At 45.8% G+C, this 19,144-nt stretch overlaps 1 protein-coding gene across 1 annotated transcript in view; it reads left to right on the forward strand.

The window, feature by feature from the left end:
- The window catches only part of LOC122387208 (SH2B adapter protein 1-like), a 367,382-nt gene that overhangs the window by 124,574 nt on the left and 223,664 nt on the right, over nt 1–19,144 (forward strand). The window contains exon 5 of the mRNA XM_043377161.1: nt 904–1,010. Within this exon, the coding sequence (XP_043233096.1) occupies nt 904–1,010 (107 nt within the window). The remainder of the gene's footprint in view (nt 1–903; nt 1,011–19,144) is intronic.

The raw sequence follows: 19,144 nt of genomic DNA on the forward strand, positions 1-19,144 counted from the left end.
GCAGCAGTGTGACCCACAGTCTGACCTCCCAGCAGCAGTGTGACCCACAGTCTGACCTCCCAGCACCAGTGTGACCCACAGTCTGACCTTTCAGCAGCAGTGTGACCCACAGTTTGACCTTTCAGCAGCAGTGTGACCCACAGTCTGACCTTTCAGCAGCAGTGTGACCCACAGTCTGACCTCCCAGCAGCAGTGTGACCCACAGTCTGACCTCCCAGCACCAGTGTGACCCACAGTCTGACCTCCCAGCACCAGTGTGACCCACAGTTTGACCTTTCAGCAGCAGTGTGACCCACAGTCTGACCTCCCAGCAGCAGTGTGACCCACAGTCTGACCTCCCAGCAGCAGTGTGACCCACAGTCTGACCTCCCAGCAGCAGTGTGACCCACAGCCTGACCTTTCAGCAGCAGTGTGACCCACAGTCTGACCTCCCAGCAGCAGTGTGACCCACAGTCTGACCTCCCAGCACCAGTGTGACCCACAGTCTGACCTCCCAGCAGCAGTGTGACCCACAGTCTGACCTCCCAGCAGCAGTGTGACCCACAGTCTGACCTCCCAGCAGCAGTGTGACCCACAGTCTGACCTCCCAGCAGCAGTGTGACCCACAGTCTGACCTCCCAGCAGCAGTGTGACCCACAGTCTGACCTCCCAGCAGCAGTGTGACCCACAGTCTGACCTCCCAGCAGCAGTGTGACCCACAGTCTGACCTCCCAGCACCAGTGTGACCCACAGTCTGACCTCCCAGCAGCAGTGTGACCCACAGTCTGACCTCCCAGCAGCAGTGTGACCCACAGTCTGACCTCCCAGCAGCAGTGTGACCCACAGTCTGACCTCCCAGCACCAGTGTGACCCACTGTCTGACCTCCCAGCAGCAGTGTGACCCACAGTCTGACCTCCCAGCAGCAGTGTGACCCACAGTCTGGCTCTGAGTGATGGCGCTGTGCTGGATGGGCCGCCGGAACTTCACTCGGGCGGCGCTGTGCCGCCGCTGCACGCCACCGCAGATAACGGTCAGTGCTCAACAGACAATATACCACGGCGCTGTGCCGCCGCTGCACGCCACCGCAGATAACGGTCAGTGCTCAACAGACGATATACCACGTCAAATGGGACAAAAAATGACTATTTTGACCCTCACCTCCTCCGATTTTTGCGAAACTTTGTGAAACTACTCATCTATATGTTACAGACCGTATCAAGACCCAGTCTGTTTGCAAACGGCCCATGGTCCAGTCAGGCCGTTTGAAAACGGCCTAGGCAGTTTGAGACGGTCTAGACAGTTTAAAAACAGCCTAGTCAGTTTTTGACTAGGCCGTTTTCAAACGGCCTAACGGCCTAGTCAGTTTTCAAACGGTCTGGCGAAGTACAACAGCCTCTGAAGATCCCTTAACCCTATTCCGGGCGGGGGGGGGGGGCTTTAAGGCCCCCTTCAGGTTTTTCCTGTGCCATTGCCAAACGCCGCAAGACTGAAAGCTCATACCTCCAATGGTACCCAATTTTACCTCATTAGGTCAATCATTGACCTTCCAGGTCAGGTCAAACTAAAAATGTTGCTGTTTGGGGCCACCGTTGGACTATGACGTGCTGTGCCCATCATATACCGATGACGTTGCCGTTTGTGGTGCCAAGCCAGCTAGAACAGCTCTTTGTCTCACTATCCGATTAGGTTTTTACTGGCTGTGGTCATTTCAGGTCAAGCTAAGTCAAGGTCAATGATAGGCGTTTGTATGTCTGTGTGTGTCTGTGTATACTGATGAGCTCACCGATTGTTTTCTGTGTCCCTATTAGGTAGGGGAGAGTGGGGCAAAGCGGCCACCCTAACGCTTCTCACGATGCCAACGCTTGATTTTTAAACCTGGAAAGATTCTTTCTATACCAATGTGATCCCTAGTAAGTTGCCTTTTATTTCAACTGCGTTTTATTTCCAAAGGCATTCACATATGAAAGATATTGACAAAACTTTAAACCTATGCATATTGGCCACTTTGCCCCATACCCTGGGGCAAAGCGGCCGCCGGCGTCTTCTCAAGTCCCGATATGAGAAACAAAATAGTTGCCTCGTGCACGACTAGGGTATTTGATGGTGACTAGGTTTAAGCGAGGATGGATGTTTACTTTATCATCTTCCACCTGTAGGTAAACAAAGAAAGGATTTTCATGAAAATAAACATTTAATTGCATTATTTGGTAACTCATGCAACTGAAAAGTGGCCAAGATGATTTGAATATAGATAATGTTTTTATCCAGATGGAAGCAACTTATGGCCAATTGGGGGTGGCCACTTTGCCCCGGCCACTTTGCCCCGCGCATACCGTCCGAGACAAAAATATTCCAGCTGAGCTATTAGTGGGGTAAAAAACATTAAAATCGGTAGAATACATGTACGATAACTATGCAATGCATGGACAAGAACGCTTATAAAAATTCCAAACGGTTATGGAATAACATAACATTTAAAAATTGTAAACATAGTTGGTAACCTGGCAAGAAATGCTTTTCCGTGTTTCGCAGAACAATGGTGATGGGTCTGAAACCCCGGTCTGGCTCATTCGAACGACCGTGAAGAGAAGTATAATTGGAAACCATAAATTGGAACTGACGCCAGCTATGAAGGGCTAAAACGATGGGTGGCCGCTTTGCCCCGGGTGGCCGCTTTGCCCCACTCTCCCCTACATGGGATCATGAACTGAGAAGCTATTACCAAAAATACAGTATAAAAAAACATTCACGGAAAGTAAATTCAGTTAGCCTAAAATGCAATGATTGTAGATGACCTAGGTTGACCTTGACCCTGATATCTGTACATCGTTGTAAAACATGTTCCGTGATAGGTAGGAGGTAAGAATAGCAAAAAAAAAAAACGAAATCAAGGTGTCAAAAGCTCACAAGACCCATAGCCGACGTAAGATGTTGGGTATTGGTCATTTGGGTCATGACATGACCTGAAGATCAAGGTCATATCTCCAAAACCAAAAGTCACAGAAACTTGAAATTTTCAGTGGACGCCGAGAAAAAGAGAAGAAGCTATACGACAAATCAGGCTTCTAGCTTTATGAATGTTTAGTGCAGAGCAGAAAAACTACCTGGGGGAAGGGGGAGTGGCAACCCCCCCCCCCCCCCCCCATGTGCGCGCGAGGGTTATACAAGTTTCTTTCCTCCTGTTTGCGGCCAGGTCGATCCCCCACTGACCAGTTCTCTCGAGAAAACCGCCGCCTGTGGGCTCACAACGCCCCCCCCCCCTTTAACGAGTGGAGAGAAAAAAGGAAAAATACTAGAAGCCCTGGAAGAGGTAAAAAAAAAATCCGCTGCGTGCTTACGCGCACGCTGTGCTCTGTCGACTGCCGCCCGGGCGGCGCGTTCCCCCCTCCCGCCCCTGCCTCCCCTTCCCACTCCCCCTCCCCTCACCGAACGGTGCTCGCCTGCCCGTCAATATGCCTTAACGTCTCCGCCGTTAAAGGTAGTGTGCCAGCTTTCCTGGACCGTATGGAGTTAATGGCCCAGATAAGGAGAACCGGATTTTTAGAACTTATCCATACCTTGAAAACTCATGGAAACGTCTTAAATTCTTCAAATTTTGAGTACCCCAGTGCGAAATTCGCCCCGACGGGTTGTCGGTCGTACCCCAACCACATTTCACACCACTATGAACAATAAATGCACACACTGAAATCGCTATTACCGATAGGCTCATCCAATCAAGTTTCGATAAACCCGTTCATCATCATCTCCTGCGGTTTCGAACATGCCTGTTAGGTGGTGCGGTAGACCGCGCCCAAAGCCAGGGCCCCGGTAACGTGAGGTATCCGAGTCGGGGCAGCGTGCGCTGACCCAAGCCGGAGCCGCGCGTCCTCCCGGTGTCATGTGATAGCCCGGGGCTGCCCGCGGGGATGCGGTAGACCGCGCCCAAAGCCGCGGCCCCGGCTTGGGTCAGCGCACGCTGCCCCGACTCGGCTACCTCACGTTACCGGGGCCCTGGCTTTGGGCGCGGCTTCTGCTCATACTTTGTGGTGCGGTGGTGGTGCGTCGGCCCGCGCGCTCTGACTTCGGCCAAGAAAAATGCGTCAGCTGATCATTGTCATTTCTGCCACTTTCGTGTGGTGAAATGGGGTCATAATTTAAGAGACGGCTGTTTTATATCAATTATTTTACATAAAATCATATTTCAAACCATAAATTAATGTACGACAGCCAAATTAAAGAAACAATACCAATACAGGCTTACAGTTTAAGTCAGACATTGTGTTGTCTACGATTAGACAGCTGATAACTCATTCCCGTACGTCGTAACTCTGCATATTTACGTCTGGACAACGAGTTGCGTTGGAGAGGCCGGAAATAGTGGCGATTTCAGGACCGCAAGAATGGACCGTCATTGGAATGATTCTTTTTTAAACCGTGCAGTGTTTTCGGCCGGAATTTAATAGTTACTACAAAATATTTTGTTATTACGTTTCCAACAAGAATAAATGCCAACAGGGCTAATTTTTTACTAATATTGCATTTTGTCAAGAAGCATATAGTGCTGTTATATTGCAGTTTTAGCGCGTTTGTTACAAAATATGAAGCGAATAAGCGTCAGTGTAATTCATCAGTGCCCAGAAGTTAACTTGAGAGGAGAGCTATGCTAATTGCTCTTGTCCATCCACTAAAAATTTATTTAATATTTTGCTTTGTGTATTCCAAAAGGAGAGGGAACTATTTCATTTGTGCCTTCATGTAAGATTTAAGAATTGAAGGTGGAAGGTGAAGTTCAAGGCAGTTTACAAACGAGCATTTGGTCTTTCTCGTACCTATATAGGTAACTAAAGTGGCTAAGAAAAGGTTGATCAATCCTGAAGTTCAGTCATCGTACCTCAACTTTGCAGCAAGATCCCCCAAGGACAGAGGATATATTGTATACCTGTCCTGTAAATCAAAACATTTTTGTGCCTGCAAAGGCTTAAGTTATCTGTGGTGTGTTCGGAGTGAGGCTATATGGCTGTTTTTGTTGTATGTTTATGTGGATATTGAATATAAATGTGACCCTGTGCTTGTTTGTATACTTACTATGGTCAAACAGGGAACAGCACATTCACATAACATACTCACCTAGCACCTAACTCATAGCTGTACCCTGCAGGATCTGCACTTGTTCATGTCTCGAGCATTAACAAAGCACTAAAGTAGCTTAGTAATTATTTCCCATATTTTCTGCGCATCTAACATCACATACAGCAGTGCAGAGCAGCTTCAGAGAAGAAACACTTTAAATGCACAGACTCACACCAGCCACCCAATGAGCCAGTTCCTCAGTTGACTGTTTCCCTGGATGCAGCTTGGCAATGTGAGCTAACTTTTGGCAAGTTGAAGGTTAGCAGGTAAGATTGAGTTAGGGTGAGTACCTACCTATGACTGGGTGCTACTGCTATGCAGGTCTTGGGTAGGCTGCAAATATTGTGTGATGATTGAGGTTAGGTCAGCTGTCAGGTTAGTCAGGTATACTCATTGCTCAGGTCACATTTTTATGGACACTTGGCAAATTAAAAAACTAACAATCTAATCTAAGCTAACCTGACTAAACCTACACAACTACTGACTATAGGAACTAAACACCTACCTACTTGTGCCTACATCTCATTCCATGTCAAAGTACCTTGGTGGAAGATTACCCTCAGTACTTTTTATCCCAGCCCTGTGAAGAAAATTTATTTATTTATTTTATTTATTTATCAGAATCACCAACAGGGACAAGCCCCACTGACAGGTGAAGTCAACATAAAAACTAATACTTCTAAGCTCTGAGTCACTGCTGGCCATCCACAGGAAGAAACACTGAGACTGAGAGCTTTGCCATTGTATATTGGACCAACAATCACTATCACGAATAACTATGAACACATAATATGATCACATCGTTGCATAGATTGTCACATTAACAATTTTACTACAATCCTTTTTTCAAGAAATACAGTAATGATTAACATCAAAATCAACATAAAGTGGATTTAGTGATCCAAGCTTTCTCCTCCAGTAGCAATGGAATGATCACATGTTTCATTTGCCAGACACCGAGTACCTACCTGATGCACATTACAATCTGCATAGCATCTAAGCATAGTAAAGCTGCCAAAGTCCATTCATTCTAGATTTTTAACTTGATAGTTAGCACTAATTTATCTTGCTGTTGTAAGTTATCATTCAATATTCATACCAATACATCAATATGCGCTCATCAGTCAACATTTTCTGGCATGATCCTGTTCAGCGTGCTCTTCAGTATTGCTCCAAGGTCTGCAATATTATAGCTTGTTTTGGGCCAATAAGCTCTTTTAATTTTACTTTTTCTTGCTGATATATGAGCCCGATCAACTTGCGTTTATCAACCAAAATTTCGTAACTTCAAGTTCAACTTGATATTGATATTGCTCAGGAGTCAGGACCTCTGTCAGCCTCCTGGATACTTCGGATTGTTTTCAGTCAACATGCTTCTTAAATATGATATAAGTCAATCTTAAGGGATTCAAAACATCCAACAAAACGACGTACAAGAGTACAGAAACCACCAGATAAACTTAAAAAGGGCCTTGGAACAGAGCCAAGTGGTGCTCCATCTGTTTGTTTACAATCATTGTAGTGCTGATGTATCTTTAGGACTCTGAAGGTCGGCTTATAAAAATGAAACGTTTTTACAAAAGTTATAAAGCAAGTAATATTTATCTGAAAGAACTAAAATATTCAAAAGCCAAACACTATGAAATATATGAATCAGATCGAAAAAGTAACCCGAAAATCCAGCCTAATCACCGGCTCCTAAAACTGCAACAAAATCAGCACTTTTCCCCGCAACTCGTTGTCCAGACGTAAATATGCCGTAACTCTATAATGACCTTTGCTAATTGTCACATGTGCGCCGCATTCGTGATTGTTGCCGACGCCTGTTTGCAGGTCATCCCACTACAGTTGTTATACATATCGAAAAACCGATAAACTTTTAGGCGAAAAAAGCACTATTTTAGGCCCATTTTGGAGATGGCATTAGAGCCTCACCGCGCCCGGTCGACCGCCGGCGGCTGGCCGGTGCAGTGGCGTACGCCGGCAATACCTTCGCGGTGGAAGGCGAAACTTTGAAGTCCGGGGATGCCCGGGTCGACCGGGGAAAGTCAGGGTCGACCGGGCGCAATACGGACCGGGCCTCAGTTCTGTTCTGTTCGATTAATCTCTTCCTGGTGAAGTTAAATAGATAAAGCAGGGGTGGAGCTTCCTATTCACTTAGTGGGGCGCCTGCCCCACCAACTTGCCAATTTGCCCCACCAATAAGCGTTTTGCCCCACCAACATAAGCCGATTTGCAGGACTTTACTGCTTAGCAAACCTATGTTTTTCGTATTGAGGAGCTTTGAAATGTCTGTGTAATGCAAAATATTATCTCTGTAATGAAAAGAATTGATTCATTGTTGAATTTTATCTAACTTAACAATCGGACATTGAAGGTTTGACAACTTTTTGCCCCACCAACTTTCCTGGAAAAGCTCCACCCATGAGATAAAGTATGTTCGCCATCTCGGTCTCCGACTCGTCCGTCACGCACAAAAGTCTGCTGTAGCTTGCCACTGCATTTTACATCACAGACAAACAAAACGGACAGCGGGCTAAAAACAAAACGCGACTCGGCGGGACCGCCACCATCTCCACCAAAATCCAGACTCGCTCAACCGGCCCCACCGCCGGCTTCTACCTGTCTCGCCTCGGCTCGCCGCACGGTGCTACCATCTAGTGATAAGTTCGGCTACGACGGGTTGCTCTCGTGGCGCTACTGTGCGTTCCCGTCTGCTCGCGTTCGGCGCGGCTGCGTGTTTGGAAATTCCGACCTCGACGAGAATCTCGCGCCACTCTGTGCCGCCCATTCGTACTGGAGACCAAAAGAGATTATGAGTTGTGACAAATACCTAAAGCAACCACCAGACCACGTATGATGATGTATCAGATTGACGGCATGTGTCAACAATTATACCCTGATAGAAGACCGGAGGCTCTGGTTAACCATGTCAAAATGAATACTTCAGACGTGTACCGTGTAGGAATTCACCCCAGTATCGTTGAACAGATAATGCATCGGCCTAAAAAGTACGGTAACGACCTAATTTTGGGTTTTTAGTCGGCCGATCCGTCCCCCTGTCGAAAATCTGTGGCGACGCCCTGGTAGGACGTAGGACAAAAGTACCTAGGGGAGAGCGGGGAGAGTTGTATCATGTCCAAGTTGTATCAGGGCGAATTGTGCCAAACTTATCCAATGGATGGCGCTCGCGACACGACCAGCCGACGAGGTTTTCCGGGCGCCATCTTTCCGTGTTCTGTCTTGTGGCTGAGTGGACGCGTCTCGAGGTGAGAGCCGATTTTATGTTTTTTTAATGTCATTCTAAAAAAATAAGTTGCAAGAAAATGTGTGTTTTTGGCATTTAGATGTGCACGAATTTGAAAGATCTCCATAGCGGTGGTGAGGGTAGGTTCTAAGGCTGCGTGAGTGAAAACGGATTTCTCCAGCTGTCCGCTGTTTTTTTAGCACGAGGATGTTTTTCCAAGATGGCGGCTAGGTACATGTTGTATCAGAGCCGGGTGGGGTATGTTGTAACATGTATGTATGTATGTATGTATGTATGGGTTTGTTGCTTTTGATCGCGAAAGGTAAGCCCTGGCTCGCGTTTGTAGGTAGCTAGTCAATGCTCGTTCCATTTCGGCACAATGTGTTGGCTTCTTTGCTCTTAACGGGCCACTTTTGCGTCTAGTCTGTTGATGTTTCGTTCGAATTGCATTGACCTAAGTTTGGTCTAATAAAGTGAAGCCTTTGAGCATACCTATACATTGTATTAACCCCATTTAATGTTGCTATTATGTTCAAAACCAGTAGCAAGCACAGTCCCTGAAACGTGAAATAGTGATACAAATTACCCCACCATGTGATACAACTCACCCAAGCCATGGGGCAAGTTGTATCAAAAATATTGTTCTATTCGGCAGACCGTAGAAGAAAAACTGGTAGAGGTAGCGGAAAAGTTACTTTGCACAAAAAAGCAGAAGAATCAAGGAAGGGGATAGTATGGAAATAATGAGTTTATCACGGATAGTTACGAGTTTATGGGTCTCGGAGTAAAAACTGATACAACCCACCCCACTCTCCCCTACGTATCGCAAATGTTCGTACAGTGTAAAGTACGCATGGACAAAAGTACGGCAAGGACAAAAGTACGCATCGCAAAAGTACGTAAAGCACGAATGGATAAAAGTGTCAAGGACAAAAGTACGTATCGCAAAAGTACGTACCTACATTATTAAGTACGCATGGACAAAAGTACGTCAAGGACAAAAGCACGTATCGTAAAAGTGCGTTCAGTATAAAGTACGTATGGACAAGAGTACGTCAAGGGCAAAAGTACGTATCGCAGAAGTACGTCGCGGAGCATAAAGTACGTATAGACAAAAGTCGTCAAGGACAAATGTACGTATCGCAGAAGTAGGTACCTACACTACAAAGTACGTATAGACAAAAGTACGTCAAGGACGAAAATACGCATCGAAAAGTACGTAAATTTTAAAGTACGTATCGCTTAGGTACGTACTCTTGCTGACTTGCATAGATGTCGCAGATATAGCGAGACATGCAGTGCAAATGGTAGCAGACAGCAGTAGTTTCCCCTACCAAAGTGGTGGTTTTCTACCACAGACGCTCGTCGAGGTCGGAATTTCCAAATACGCGGCGCGGCTCGGGTGGCAGCAGTGGCGCGGGAACTTCTTCCAGACTGGGGGGGCTGAACCATCATAGAGATCAACCTAGGGTACCCCCAAATCTAGTTTTCTCATCGGTTTTAGGCCACTTATTTTTCAGACCTTGGCCTTTTCAACGAAAAAAAAGAAGAAAATATTTGCAAAAAAGTGAGGTATTCCGTCTCAGCTGAGTGAAGAAACTACCGTTTTGGCAACCTGGAATAAAGGTTTTAAGCTGCCAAATGAGTTGCCGAGTCAGTAAAATAGGTAGATTTTTCACTTACATGCTTTCTTTCTTTGTGACTCACAACCCCTAATTTGGGGAGGACAAGCTGCCCCAACGGTTCCTGACCTCATGAAAAGTTGTGAGGCACCGCCCCCACGGCCCCAGAGTTGTGATGGCAAGCTTCCCCCACTGCCCTCTCCCCCCGGTTCCCGCGCCTATGTATGAATCTATGAAATTGTGTTGGTAGATTTCCGATTTCGATTCCTCCAGCTGGGGGGGGGGGCTCAAATACATTACGAGCCCCCCAGCCGAAAAGTTGGAGGGGGCCCCCCCTAGCCCCCGGTTCCCGCGCCACTGGGTGACAGCAGATGACACGTAAATTCCGTACATAGTAGTCTGTTGCTCATGAGTAAGCTATTTGAAATATATCTTTTAGAGAAGAGTGGTATAATATTTCGAGCACGGCTCGTCTTCAGATGCATATGACACGTAAAAACACGACAAGAAACGACGTTGACATAGGATAGAAAACAACAATCAAGCGCGTGGGAACGTGATAAAATACTATAACAGGCGTGACAAAATATCTCAGAGCTTTACATCAGGAAAGATGTTGATGAATGTGCCGTAATTTTAAAAATAAGAATTCAGCACAATTATACTATTGTGTTGAATTATACAATCATAGAATCATATAATGATACCGGGTGATCATTTTGGAGTGATATAGAAATAAATGCGTCACGTGGAAATATAAAACCAAATATTTTACTTGCACGTGCATATTTATGTGCAGGATACCGGTACATTTTGTGTTTTGTCAATATTGCCCAATATTTTTTATTGTAGTTGACATATATGGCCTCTTTTCCATCTAGCCTTTCCCGGAGCTTCAAATGCAACAGCCCATTCACTCAAGAACAGTCCATTTGGATCGTTCTGAAGTATGGCGAAGTGAAGTCATTTACACAAGTACGTAGGGCATTTCGGCTCCACTTTTATCGAGATAGCAACAGAAAAGTTCCAAACTTACTTGCATTCAGCAGGCTGGTTCAGCGCTTCAAACTGACCGCCTCTGTGCGACCATTGACCCCGGGCCGACCTCCGGCTCCCCCCGATGAAGTGAAGAGAGTTCAAAACAGGCCCATGTCAGTTGTCACTCCACTTTTGATGACATCATAAGGGGGCCTCAGGACAATAATGGCGTGGTGCGCCACAATCGCTTCAAAGCTACTTGCCAACAGTTGCCATTTTTGAAAATATTATTTTGAAATAAAGTTCCTAGTAATAAAAATATTGTAATAAAGTTGTTGAATAAATCGATTCCATATCTAAAAACTTAATGAAAAATGATTTATTCATAGTAAAAATATAAGCTCGATGCGTTTTTACGTTGCTTTCCTGCAACTGCAGAGGATTTTTAAATCGTCTATATCTTTAAAACCGGCCATTTCTTAGCATATTGCTGCTCTTTTTTATCGCTAGAAAATTGGTTGGACTTTCCAATGACATTAACGGCTGAGCGATACGTGTAGAGTGTCACCAACAATCTTCAAATGAAGTTAGTCATTTTTACGTTGTAAAGGAATGGAGTACCCCTGGCGAGCATCAGGGGTGACGTCACTCAGGATCTGTCTCTGATTGGTCGGCGGGGGAGTGACTGTACCTTCTATAGATGGCCTTGGTTCAAAAGTACTTCACAGATCATCCAAAGGCTCACGTCAGATCAGCGGCCAATGCACTGGGGATGTCTTTGGGAAAAGTGTGGAAGATGTTAAGAAGGGTCCTCAAGTGGAAACCATACCGTCCTCACCTGCGCCAGGTTCTGTCATCAGCCAATAAACAGTCTGCAGACTGGCGGCATGTGAGTTCTGGCTCACACACGACGAGAGTTGGTTCGAGCGGGTCTTGTGCAGTGACGAGAAATGGTTCGTTCTCCAGCAGGCATTAAACAGAAAGAACACGGTGGTATGGGCTCCTGAGAACCCACACAGGATCGTCGAGTGCAAGAAGGCACACGGGGTCATGGCCTGGTTGGGCATCGTCGATGGGAAGTGCCTTCAAGTGCATTGGTTGAACGGCGCCGTGGACGGTGCCGCCTACTTGGAGATGCTGAAATCCGTCGTCTGGCCGGCTGTGCGTCACCAAGCCACGCGTCTCCAGTACTGGTTTCAGCAGGACGGCGCGTCTGTTAGGCGAGACTCCGGAGTTCCTCAGGTACTCTTGTATTATCCAGCAGGCACCCGAACCAACACAAAGCTCGGGGCTACATGAGCAGAGTTAATACGCATTACAAACGGACTACAATGGTGAGCGAATAGGAAAATCCGTTCCTGATACGCATTTACTTGCTCATGTAACCCCGGTAAAAGTCTCCGGGGGGTATAACCCGCGCGCGCGCGTCACCGACTCGGCTCCGCGTCCGGCGCCCACTGCCGCCCCTCCTCCCGGCCGCCGGCCGCCGCCCCGACCTCGGCCGGGTCAGCCGACCGGTGACGTCACCGGTCAGCCAGGTGACGTCACCGGTCACGCCGGGGAGCCGGCCACGGCCCCACACACTTCCCCCCTTTCGGCTTAGTGAGCCCCCGTTGCCGCCGTCCCGAGCCAGTCCGGGAGTCGCGTCCCCAGCCGCTCGTTTGTTTGTTTGTTTGTTTATTTATTTTCGATCATGGACATGCATTGTGAGATGATGATACAGATGGATTGGCACAAAAGCAAAACTGCTTAACTCAAGGTACCTCTCCAACAGAATACCGAAAATAAATCAAAGATAAAACGACCGCCTCCGGACACCGACCAGCACCCCTCCCGCCACCCACACAGCCCGTCCGTATAGGCAAACCGGGCGCCCACCGCCGCGCAGCCGCCGGCCGCACCCCGCCCGGTAAGCAGAGGCAAAGTCGAAAGAGGTGCGGCCGCCGTCCACGCAGCGGCATACGCCCAGGTCCGCCATCAGCCGCCGTCAGCTGCCGGCGCCCGCCAAGGAATCTAAAATGAAAAGCGTTTGGTGTTACGGATGAATCGTTGGAAAATGTTTGCAATTTGCTGTTGTTCTCGCTCATTTAAGTTAATTCCTTTGAGATAGACAGTGATTTTCTGCTCTTGACCTAGGTTAGAAAAATCTGGAATGATGAGTAAAGTTTCATGAATCATTTGGGTCCTTATGTCACGATAGAGAGGACAGTGAAGGACAAAATGTTTTATATCTTCAGTTAGATGACCACAGAGACAAACAGGACTATCAGTATTACGGCTGTGGATTTTGAATAAGTGTGCGTTCAGTTGGGATAAGCCCATTCTTAACCTTGCATGAAACACGTTCGCTGATCTGGAACCAAGATCGTAGTAAAACTGCGGCGAAGCTGCGCCACAGCGCTGGTGTATTTCACGCTTGAAGGATCGGGAGGATTGGATTGAGGTCACCTCCGGTGGGAGTTGGTTCCACATCCTGATGGATGAAGGGATGAAGGATTTCTGGTATGCTTTGGTTTTGTTAGGGGGCAATGTTAGAGATGTTGCGTTTCGCAGTGGTCTTCCTGTTGTGTGTGCTCTTGTGTCAGGTATGAGTGAGGTGATAGCTGCGGGTAAGTGATGTCTGTTGTGGGTGAATGAATGGAATGTCGTTAGTTTGTGGAGGTCTCGTCGCGTTTCCAGTGTCGTCCACCCTAAGTCTTCTAGTAGAGTCTGTGTGTGTGTCCTGAAGAGTGCTCCTGTTATTAGTCTGGCTGCCCTGTTGTGTACTTTTTCAAGTCTGAGTGAGTCGCTAGTTGTCAGGAGTCCGTCGTACACAATGTCACAATAGTCGAATAGAGGTAGGATATAAATTTGGTATATGTTATTAAGGATGTGTCTGGGGAGGATTTTCGCCAGTGGATAAAGTGGACTGAGGGCTCTGTTGAAGTTGAGGATAGTGTCATTGACGTGCTGGTGGAAATGAAGGTCTGTCGATATAGTCAGTCCCAAGTGTCTGTGGCTTGTCACGCAGGGGATTTGTTGTCCGTCAAAGTGCAGTACTGGTGGTGTTTGGGAAGGTTTGTGTGTGAATGTTTGCTGTATTGTTTTGGTACCATTGAATGTTATCGTCCAGTCCTTGTCGAATTGCTGTATTTTGTGTAGGTCTTGTTGGAGCGAATCCTGTCCAGTTGTCGGGTCGTGTGGGTGTGTCTTGTAAAGTGTAGTGTCGTCGGCAAAAAATAATATGTCGTTGTTAGTGATGTCAGATAGGTCGTTAAGATAGATAAGTGCGAGAAGGGGTCCCAGGACCGACCCCTGCGGGTATCCTGCGTTGATGGTTCTTGGGGTACTAAGTTTTTCACCAATTTTGACTATCTGTTTTCTGTTTGAGAGATAAGAAGATAACCAGTTGATGAGAGTTCAGGAAGACCGCATTGTTTTTCACATTTAAAAAGGAGATCTCTGTGCCAAATTTTGTCGAAATATTTGCTTATATCTAGGTAAATAGCTGTTAAGTCGCTGCCTTGGTCCAATACATGATAAATATTGTTAATGAAATGAATAAGTTGAATTTGAGTGCTATGCTTAGGGCGGTACCCGCTTTGTTTATCGGATAGTAGATCATTTTCGGTGAGATGTTCATATATTTTTTTTGGAAAACTATTCTTTCAAGGATTTTAGATATACAAGGAAGCAAACTGATAGGCCTATAATTGACTGGATCGGAGTAAGAACCTTTCTTCTTGAAAATTGGATGTATGATTGCTTTTTTCCATGATGTTGGGAAAATTCCTTGAGATAGAGACATGTTAAATAATTTAGTTAATGGGGTTTTAATTATGATGGCGGTCATCTTTAGTAACTTTGCTGGGATGTTATCATTACCACTAGATTTGTTAGGGTCCATATTATTGAGAACTTTCAAAACTTCTTCTTCAGTTATTACAATGTTGTCTAAAGGAGGGGGAGGTGGGTCCGTGGGGGCGGTCCTGGGGATGGGTTGGTCGTCGTTGTCAAGTTGTGTTTGTCTGGCGAAAAAGTCCCCTAAGAGGTCAGCTTTGTCAGAGTCCTGTGTCAGTGGAGTTCCGTCAGGTCCTATGAGTGGTGGTATGGTCTCTGTCTGTGGTCGTCCCAATATGTTTTTCAGGGTCCGGTGATATTCGTGTGGATTTTTCTTTGAGTGCAATAGAGTATTTACTTGACTGTTGAGATGATTTTCCTTTAATTTTTTGTTAAGACTAGTGGTAAAGTTACGCTGTCGTCTCCAATTGTCCCAGTGATGGTCTGTCTTGTGTCTCTGAGCTAGTCTGAATAGTCTGTCTCTTTTCCTCATTTCTCTCCGAAGTGTCCCAGTAACCCATGGTTTGTCATGTGGTCTGATCTTAATTGTTTTAATTGGTATGGTTTCAGCAGCTGCGTCCAATAATGTCTGGGTGAAGTTAGCTGTCGCCTCGTCTATGTCTCTGTCGAGGATTAAATCCCAGTCTGTGTCAATGAGGAGATGTGAAAGTTTGTCTGTGTCCATGTTAGTATAGTTCCAGATGTGTTTGTATGTAGTTTTTGGGGATGCGAGTGTCAAGTCAACACTGTAAACCAAATCTACAAGTTGGCTCCCTGTTACAAGTTTGGTTCCAATTCGCATAGGCGTCACCTTGTCGACACCTTGTCGATTCACCAACCCCAGGCTTGTTGGCCAACAAACTTACAGTTTGTCTACAAGTTTGGTTCCAATTCGCATAGGCGTCACCTTGTCGATACCTTGTCGATTCACCAACCCCAGGCTTGTTGGCCAACAAACTAACAGTTTGTCTACAATTTTGGTTCCAATTCGCATAGGGGTCACCTTGTTGAGTACTAGTCTGGGCCTTGTGGACCTACCAACTTCTGGATAGGCATAGTCGTTTCTTTGTCGGTTCACCAACCTCTGGTTTGTTGATGAACTAGCATTTGACTGGGCATTGCTAGCTTACAAATTGTCAACAAGTAAGTGTATTAACGCTCTGTTCGAACTTGTTCTTCGTTACAATCGCTTTGTTTGCGTTGATAACCTTAAGAACTTACGATTCGCGTTCGTTTTCAATTGCCACGATACTGATTCAGGAAATATTTTCTATACGGACAGGTTATTTTTTTTGGCTGGAAGTGGTGCACAAAACCATGACTGGCATCAGTTATTGCTCAAAGGCTTGCGCTGACAAGAAACGAAATACTGATGGGTTATACAATCAATAAATGCATACACCACATCCATTCGGAAGTTTCTGGAATCATTAGTATTCATTACGGTCACATAATTAATACTATTGACTGGAGACAATTTCGAGTGCATATTTTCGCATGGATGTGGTAAATGCATGAGGTAGGTATACCCAGTAGGTATACCTATCGTGCACCGTCAGCATATAAGTCTTTGAAGCAAGAACTGCTGCGTATGTGGAAGAACATGGTTTGTGCACCGCATCAAGCCAGAAGTATAACATGCCCGTATGACGAATATTTCCTGAACATTGACCATAACAATCATGGCAGTTGCACGACACGCAGATAATTCGAATAAATCATGATCGCCAGCCAGATTAGCTTTTACAGCCCATATATGTCCATCAGTTAAGTTAAAATACAACTATTAGAGTTGTATTACAACATTATATTACAACTTAAGAGTTGAATTAAAGGCAAATAAATGTATTTATATATAAAAAAACACCGACCGCAAAACATCTGCTCACATGTGCATGCACAGGTCTGGCCCACTTACATTGCGCGCGCAGGGGAAGGGAGGCGTCTCGACCGCGGGTATAGGCACGATTAGTGCGTCCCGCAGGCCAGAGGGGGCCTCACTCACAGCACAAACACCACAGTTCACAGATTTCACTTTTTACTGCACAAATGCTGGAACAGCCCTCGTCGCTGCTCCAGGCTGCACGGTGGCCGCGCGACAACTGCTGGTTCGAAACCGCCGCGCCGGGGCCCGCTAACGGCGGGCGGCGACCGCTGATTGGTCCGCCAAGTCTGACGTCAGGCGCAGCTGACCATGTGTATGCTGACCAGCTGACCAGTACAAGTTAGGCGCCGGTTAAATAACCATGCGGCAACAAGTTTCCAAAACTGGTTGAGAAACAAACGTTGAAACAAATGTAGAGTTGGTCTGGATACTGAGAAGTAGGTGTGCATAGTAACTATTGACTCGTAGTTGTCACCTGACAAGCAATGCACCAGACAACGGCTTGTTTAAAAAGTATCAGTTGGTAAACATACCAAGAGATGATTGGTTATATTACACAAGACTTGTCAATTTGGTTTACAGTGAAGGGTAGCGAAAGTGGGAAAGTGATCGATTTGTGAAAATGAAGGGAGAACTCCGCTGTCTTTTACTAGACTAGTGTTAGATGTTATAATGAGGTCCCTTAGGTTAGCAGTAGTTTGCGTGATACGGGTAGGTTGGTCAATGAGTTGAATGAGGTTAAGTGAGTCAATGGTGTCTTTTAAATGAGTCTCAAATGCAGTGATGTTGCTATGTGTTATAGAGTTTGTGTCACTCAGATAGTTATTTCCTGCATTAAAGTCTCCCAGGATGAATATGGATGATGGATTGTAAGATTGTGCAAGGGAAACACTTTCAGTTAAGTTGTCTATGAAGTCGGATAGGAGGCTACTTGTTAAATTAGGTGGTAGATAGAGGCATCATATGAGTATTACGTCAGTCTGTGTCTTAACAAGTGACCAGATCCACTCAGTTTCGTCAAGTTCTAAGTCGGGCAGTCGTTTTGTAGCTAGGGTTGATCTAAAGTAGGCAGCAACTCCACCACCGTGTCTAGTCCTATGTCTTGTCATTGGGATGTGGTAATTGTCAAGAATGTATAGGTTGGGGTGCACTTGTTCGTCTAGTTTTGTCTCAGTCAGCAATAATATGTCGATACTGTTATGAGTGGTGAAAAGAGCTAGTTCGTCTAGTCGTCCAGGTGAAGTGATGCTGTTAATGTTGACATGTGATATTGTGATTGGCTTGTGTTCTGATGGTCCTGGGTTTGTTTCCAAACCACTTATGAGCAAACATGCTTGAATGTCAGGAAAGAGAAAATGAAAAAGTTTAGAAAATACTATACATGCTAGTGGTGAATGGTGATATGTACAAGTGTTGCGTAAGTGTTTTGTGAGAAGATGTTTGTGTGATGGTGGAGGATGTGAGTGGTTTGTGTAATGGTGTTTAGGCGATGGTGAGAGGTAGGGATGAAGGATGTGGTTTGGAAAGGATAATACACCAGCCACTGTGGCACAGCTTACCTCAAAATAACTATGGTGCAAGCCAAGGCGAGAAGATTCAATCTGGAGATAGAAAGATGAAGAACCAGTGGCGGGCTCCTGGCAGCTTCTGGAGGCTGTGGGCATATAGACAAAAACGTCAGGGTCGTGCGAGTGACAGGGTGGCTGAGATCAAGGTGGGAACGAAAGATACATCAACAGAAGTGATATGCAGTAACATATTAGTGATATAGCAAAGAAACATCTAATCATATTTAACCAAATGACTCCAAGGGAACACAAATTATAATAAATGTGCTTTGGCTTAATGGCAGGCGATAATGAACAACGATAATGGACAATGAGCAGTGATCATGACATGGTAGGTAGCAAAACAAACTGCGGGTTGTCTGAACACCAGTAAAGAAGGCACTGGACCAGCTAAGCCTGAATTCAGCGTGGGTAGCCAGGGCAAATCTAGTTAACACAGCATGTCTGGTTTTCTATGTGACCCTGAACTTCAGCTGTCTCCCCTGGCCCCCATCCATCTACAAACTGGATCGTCCAACTGAGCATTGGCATTGTCCAGGTAGATACGGATACATTTGTTTCAAGGAACACACAAGCTACAGTAGAAGATGTGCATACAGATTGATGGCAGACAATGATGAACAATGACAATGAACAATGAGCGATGAACATGACATGATAACAAAACAAACTGCAGGTTGTCCGAATGACTGAACATCAACTAAGAACACACTGACACTGGACCAGGAACCTACCCATTGTTCTGTGTAGGAAGTTGGGTTGAGTCTAATAAACAAAACAAGTATTGTTTCTATGCAACCCTGTACTTCTGCTTCCCTAGCCTTCTATCCATCTACACACTGAATCATCTAGGAATGTTGTCTAGCAGATCATGATACTGATACAAACCAAAACTCCATAGTGATAGTTTATCATCTTTGAATACTGATCATG

The sequence above is a fragment of the Amphibalanus amphitrite genome, unplaced genomic scaffold (genome assembly GCF_019059575.1).
Source record: "Amphibalanus amphitrite isolate SeventyFive unplaced genomic scaffold, NRLGWU_Aamphi_draft 000277F_arrow, whole genome shotgun sequence".
NCBI classification, from domain to species: domain Eukaryota; kingdom Metazoa; phylum Arthropoda; class Thecostraca; order Balanomorpha; family Balanidae; genus Amphibalanus; species Amphibalanus amphitrite.